The sequence below is a fragment of the Capsicum annuum genome, chromosome 3 (genome assembly GCF_002878395.1).
Source record: "Capsicum annuum cultivar UCD-10X-F1 chromosome 3, UCD10Xv1.1, whole genome shotgun sequence".
NCBI classification, from domain to species: Eukaryota; Viridiplantae; Streptophyta; class Magnoliopsida; order Solanales; family Solanaceae; genus Capsicum; species Capsicum annuum.
Window position 1 is genome coordinate 31,650,902 of NC_061113.1, and position 6,459 is coordinate 31,657,360.

The 6,459-nt window shown below is 33.4% G+C and overlaps 1 protein-coding gene across 1 annotated transcript in view; it reads left to right on the forward strand.

Moving 5' to 3' along the window:
- LOC107864002 (potassium transporter 5-like) overlaps positions 1-1,983 on the forward strand; it is a 5,927-nt gene extending 3,944 nt beyond the window's left edge. Inside the window, exons 2-4 of the mRNA XM_047408226.1 lie at positions 62-248; positions 357-611; positions 757-1,983. Coding sequence (XP_047264182.1) covers positions 62-248; positions 357-611; positions 757-1,643 — 1,329 coding nt within the window. The 3' untranslated portion in view covers positions 1,644-1,983. The remainder of the gene's footprint in view (positions 1-61; positions 249-356; positions 612-756) is intronic.
- Positions 1,984-6,459: the final 4,476 nt, after the last annotated feature.

Genomic DNA, 6,459 nt, shown 5'->3' on the forward strand with positions numbered 1-6,459 from the left:
ATTTACTAATTGAGAGGAGAATAATAAAGAGATTTGTAATAATTTTTTGACTGAGTAAAATATTGGATGGATAATTGCAGGAGCTGAGGCACTATTTGCAGATGTTGGTCATTTTAGTGTTCGATCTGTACAGATAAGTATGTGCTTTGTTGCATACCCAGCGCTCATATTGGCATATCTTGGTCAGGGTGCCTACTTAACGAAACACCCTGAAAATGTCTCTAATACTTTCTACGCGTCCTTACCAAGTAAGTAAAATGTCATGGGTGGTATAAAAAATCTTTTTATTGTCAGTTACTAAAGTATGGTTATGTTTCTCCCATGAAGGAATTAACATTTCTGCTTTATAAATGCAGAGAGTATATATTGGTTTATGTTTACCCTAGCAGTATTAGCAGCCATCATTGCAAGTCAAGCCTTGATTACTGGGACATTCGCTATAATCCAGCAATCCCTGGCATTAGGATGCTTTCCTCGTGTTAAAATCGTGCATACATCTATCAAGCACCATGGACAAATCTACATTCCTGAAATCAATACTCTTCTCATGATCGCTTGTGTTCTTACCACTATTGGATTCAAGAATACTGACAAGCTTAGCAATGCTTATGGTGAGGCCACTTTCTGGAACTTGCTCTATTTCTTCTACGATTTTTTACTTTTGTAACACTGACATTGAAAAATTAACTTGTAGAAGCAGGGAACCTGTCTTATTGTCCAGATTATTAACTCGATCTTGCTATTGTTCAATTATAGGAATAGCGGTGGTGTTTGTGATGTTCCTAACAACATGCTTCCTCGTACTTATCATGATCATGATATGGAAAACTCACATACTTCTTATAATCATCTATTTTCTCATCATTGGTTCGTTTGAGCTTCTATTACTAAGCTCCTGCCTTTACAAGTTTGATCAAGGTGGTTACCTTCCGGTGGCTTTTGCTACGGTCCTAATGTTTATCATGTGCGTATGGAACTATGTGTACCGGACGAAATATAACTACGAGCTAGATAACAAGATCTCCCCTGAAAGAGTTCGAGAAACAGTTTCTGTGACGAATTCACATCAACGCCTTCCAGGGCTTGCTATTTTCTACTCTGAACTAGTACAAGGAATCCCGCCAATCTTCAAGCATTATGTGGAGAATGTGCCTGCTTTACACTCTGTCCTGGTGTTCGCTTCTGTCAAATCACTTCCCTTAAGCAAAGTACCACTAGAAGAAAGGTTCCTCTTCCGCAGAGTGAAGCCATATGACCTCTACGTGTTCCGTTGTGTGGTACGTTATGGATACAGTGATGTACACAACGAGGAAGAGCCCTTTGAGAAATTATTGGTAGAGAGGCTAAAGCACTTTATCAAGCAAGATTACATGTTCTCAATAGCAGCAAACGGAGACGATCAAGGAGAGGCTGCTTCCTTAATTGAGAAAGACGTCCAAGTGCTTGAGAGAGCTTCTAACGTCGGGGTGGTTCATTTGGTAGGAGAACAAGACGTCGTCGCTAGCAAGGGGTCTGGTGTAACTAAAAGAGTAGTGATCAATTATGCGTACAATTTCCTCAAGAACAACTTAAGGCACGGTAACAACTTACTCAATATCCCAACGAAGCGCATGTTAAAAGTTGGAATGACATGTGAACTTTAGGATGTTTTCTTCGTTTGAAGAAGTAAGGTTTAAAATAAATGTGCATTGAGTTAAAGGGAACAAGGAGAGGCACCCTACATATTCAACTTTCCATCAATCAAAAGGTGCTTGCACAGGGAAAAATTAATTAATGCTTTTGTTTAGTTTTTTTTTCCTACTTTTTTGTTTGGATTTTTGTATGGGATAAGTAGTTATCAGATTTTGTAAGAGAATAAGCTAAATAAGCTAAGTCTTTTCATCTGTTTTTTTTTTCTTGTTTCGGAGAAAAGAGAAGGTCAAGATATGTCCTAGATAAGAAAACAACTTGTTTTTGGCCAGCAAAACATTTTTGTTTTTATCTCGTACTATCTTGTAAACGTTTTGTCAGTTTATATATGATATTTAATATAAGTATAAAAAGTTAAGGAAATACTATCTTCTTATACTGTTTGGTTCCTCGTGTGAATGTTGTAATCTTAACTCACTAATTTGGATCCCTTTTGTACTTTTGTTATGTTCATTCTTTTTGTGTATTGATTATTCCCTAGTCCTGTAGTCCAGAATGCCTAAAGTGTTAAGTAGGTACAAATCATGGCACAACTATGGTCTAAATGTTTATAATTGATTCAAACTTAAATTTATTGTGTTTGCTGTACTTTCTATTTCTGTTGAAGAACATATATTGTTTTATCTAAATGATGATCGATAGTTCAACTTCATTTATGTACTTGCTATAGTTATGAAGAGGAAACTTCATAATCCTCCAAAATTTGTCACTATGCAACAAGTAATTTGAAATTTCTTGAAGTAAAAATAGTATTATATATAGTAGCGGCTTTAAAGTTCATGAATTCGATTGTGATGTTGCTACTTGATTGAATCAGTGGAGAAGAAACTCCATTCTTTATGGGATAAAATTGATAAATATTTGGGCAGTTGTTATTGATAAAGTTGCCTCTAATACTAGAGGTTAAAGAAGTACCATACGTTCATCTAAATTTTGATCAAGTAGTTATACTGGTCAAAGTTTGTGTTCAAAATTGAGTTTTGATGATTAACAAATGTGAAGTTGTAACAAATAGTTGCTGCGAGGTAAAGAACCTCATTCTACTATTTGGTTCTTGTACAGTGCTTGACACTTGATCCTACTGGACCTATAGCTGTTTGTTTCGATTTCCGTGCATGTTGGTAGGTAGGAGCGTAGCTAGCTTAGGCTCAGGGACTTCTCCGCCACTGTTGCCATGTTGGACCTATAGCTGCCGTCTAATTCAGTCTCCTCCCTACCATTTACAATCCTTTTTGTTACTCTTCTAGGTAAGATACGTTCACTAACTTAATGAAATGATTTTTTTTTTTTTTTTTTTTGGATATCTTCGGGAAATTCCGCAGTCTTGTGACGAGCTCGATTGAGAAGTCTTTGATAAGGTAAATTGATCCTTGATCTTCCTTATGTAATTTTAACTATTGTATCATCAACTTAGCCACCATTATGAGTAACTTAATAAGTTTACTTTGTATATATTGTAGTTTGTTTTGATGCTTAATGTATTGCCGCTCATAAATATATTGAATTTCTTATTAATCATGTTTGTTTTTTACTTGTTATTTTATTAATTTTTGAGTAAATACATAATTACCCTCTGATGTTGGCTGAGATTTTCAAAAAGACACCTAAACTTTGAATTCGACCTATTACCTCATGATTCTTACTTAATTCGTTTCAAATACACCATTTTTCGCTGAATCTTCGTCACAACAAAGAGAGTGAACACACGCACCAATCAGGTGCTGCCACGTGTTAAATATATTTAATTTTGTATTTTTTTAAATAAATCTTTCCTTTTTATTTAATTTATCATCCACCCCACCCCCCTCTTTCCCCACCCCACCCCACCCCACCCCATCCAGCACCCCCCCGACGTCCAACAGCTCCCCTCCATCCCCACCCCCATTTAACACCCCCACCATGTCAGCATCTCCCCCTAACCCCCCTAACCCCCTACTCCATCAAAATCTCTCTTCTTATCCATTTTTTTTTTGTTCAAATCAATTCAAAAAATTATTTTATGATTGAATTGAGTTTTAAGGATAGTTAAATGATTGAATTGGGTTTTAAAGATAGTTAAATGAGCTTTAATGGAGTTTTAAAGATATTTTTTTTTAAAAAAGCTTCAATGGAGGAGCTTTAATGTTGTTGAAGAAGATATTGTGTTGAAGAAGACATTGTGTTGAACTTTAATGGAGTTTTAATGATATTTAAAAAAAAAGCTTCAATGAAGCTTTAATGGTGTTGAAGAAGAAAGGGTGGGTTGGGGGGGGGGGGGGGAGGGAGGGTACCGGTTAATTTAAAAAAATAAATAAATATTATTTTTTTCTTTAAAAAAAATATAAATTATATATTAATTATTTACACGTGGCAGCTTTTTATTGGTCAAAAAGTCAATTTTGAGCCCTTTCACGCGTTCGTGGCACGTGTATACACACAGAGGTTCAAAATGGTGTATTTGGAACGGAATAAAGAAGAATCATGGGGTAATAGGTCGAAGTTAAAGTTTAGGTGTCTTTTTGAAAATTTCGAATAACATCAATGGGGTAATTATGTATTTACTCTTAATTTTTTCATTATAGTGATGTTCGGGTCAGATTTAGCATACCTTAACATTTCGACTTGATACATCAGATATGTATCATCTCCCGCTAACATTCTCAATCCACTTTGTTGATCACTAGGAGAAACACTTAGATGTTGGGATTCACTTATTGTTTTACAATTCAAGCACATTTGTAATCATATTTATGTAAATAAAAAAACAATACTCACTAATACGATGGAACATGCACAAAGCAAGTACACCTTTAATAAATTATTGTCCTCATAGATTTCACACGGAATAATGTATTCATTTTGAACTTAAATTTGTTTCTACAACTAGATATGGACACCCTGTGCTAGCACGGGTCCAACATATATTTTTTTGTCTCAATTTATGTGACAGAAATAGAATTTAGGTAATCAATCATTAAAATAATTTAAGTTTTTAATTATTGTGATTTATAATACTTTTTTTTCTATTTCAATTAAAATGATACTAATATAATTTCGAGAGTCGGCCAAATATTTTATATCTTTTGAATTTCTTAAGTTGTTAATTATATGATTTATAATGTTTTTACATAAAATACGAATACTCTCTCCGTCCCTGTTTATCTCATTTTCAAATAATATATGTTACTTTATGTCTTCCTCTGTCTCATCCAATTCACGTGCACTAAATAATTTCTATAGTCAACCAAATTTTTTATATTTACATATCATTTTGTGTCTATTTACCCTTTTACGAGATATTTTTTAGTAATGCTTAGATGATTTATAATAATTAATTGGGGTTGATATAGTAAAATTACGGTTGAAGCAGTCATGTCAGAAATGTCTATTTTAGTTGTTTGTATGAAATATTATTAATTTTTTAATACATAAATGAATTATAATAATTAATTAGGGGTGATACAGTAAAATCACTATTGAAACAGCTAAAACAGGCAATACAAGCAGACATGTCGACCTGCCTGCTTCAGCAATGTAACTTACTTTATGTTTTCCTCTGTCCTATCCCAATTTATGTGGCACTAATATAATTTCGATAGCCAACCAAATTTCTTATGTTCATTTTATGTCAATTTTACCTCTTTTTATGAAACATTATTAATTTTTTAATGCTTAGACGACCATAATAAATAATTAGGGCTGATATAGTAAAATTACACTGTAGCAGCAGATCGGACATGTCTTAAATGACTTATAATAACTATTTAGAAGTAATATAATAAAATTACAATAAAAAATACATGTGAAAAAATTAAAGTGGACCTCATATAAGACGTCACGTTAATTTAAAATATCAAAAGTTAATTTATCATTTTATGTCTATTTTACCTTTTCTATTAAATATTATTAATTTTTTTAATTCTTAGATGACTTATAATAATTAATTAGGAATGATATATTAAAATTGTGATTGACACAGCTGAAACAGACATGTCAGAAATGTCTATTTTACTTATTTTAATTAAATCCTATTAATTTTCTAGTATGTAAATGACTTATAACAATTAATTAGGGGTTATACAATAAAATTATGACTGAAGCAGCTGAAGCAGGCAGCACAAGCAAGCATGTCGACCTCGTGCCTGCTTCAGCTGCTTAACTCCCTCTTATAAATAAGAGAACTTTTGTTTGGCAAGATAAAGATTCTATAAGCTTATGTCAAATAAGATAAAATTGTTTTAAATTTATGGCTTACCAATTACATACTACACAATTTATATCAGTGTCAAGACTCAAGTCGAGGCCCTAGCTGAGACGGACATCCCGAACCACAAAGGCTCGAGAGACCCCTTAGCATACTACCATAAGCATAATTCATATATATAAAGCGGAAGATAAACTAAAACATGAAAAAGTCTCATAATCATATTTAATACATCAAGTTATATCAAAACAAAAACACCAATCCTGTCTACGAAGTCTCTGTTGAATACTAGTCTGTCTATACTGGGACAAGGCCCCCGATGGGACCATGAAACTGAAATAAACTAACATATGAAGAAATACCTTCCAAAATGAGGGAGACTCACCAACTCTGAATTCTGAAAGAGGTTTACTGCTGCACTGGACCACAAGACTGGGCCTCAGAACCTACATGATGAGACAATGCATTCTCCCGATGACGGTCAATACTTGAAATGTATTGATATGCAGAACAATCCAAAATGCACATATATAGTTCATATAAAATAATTAAGAGTATTATGAAAATAGTTTAACGTAATAGATATC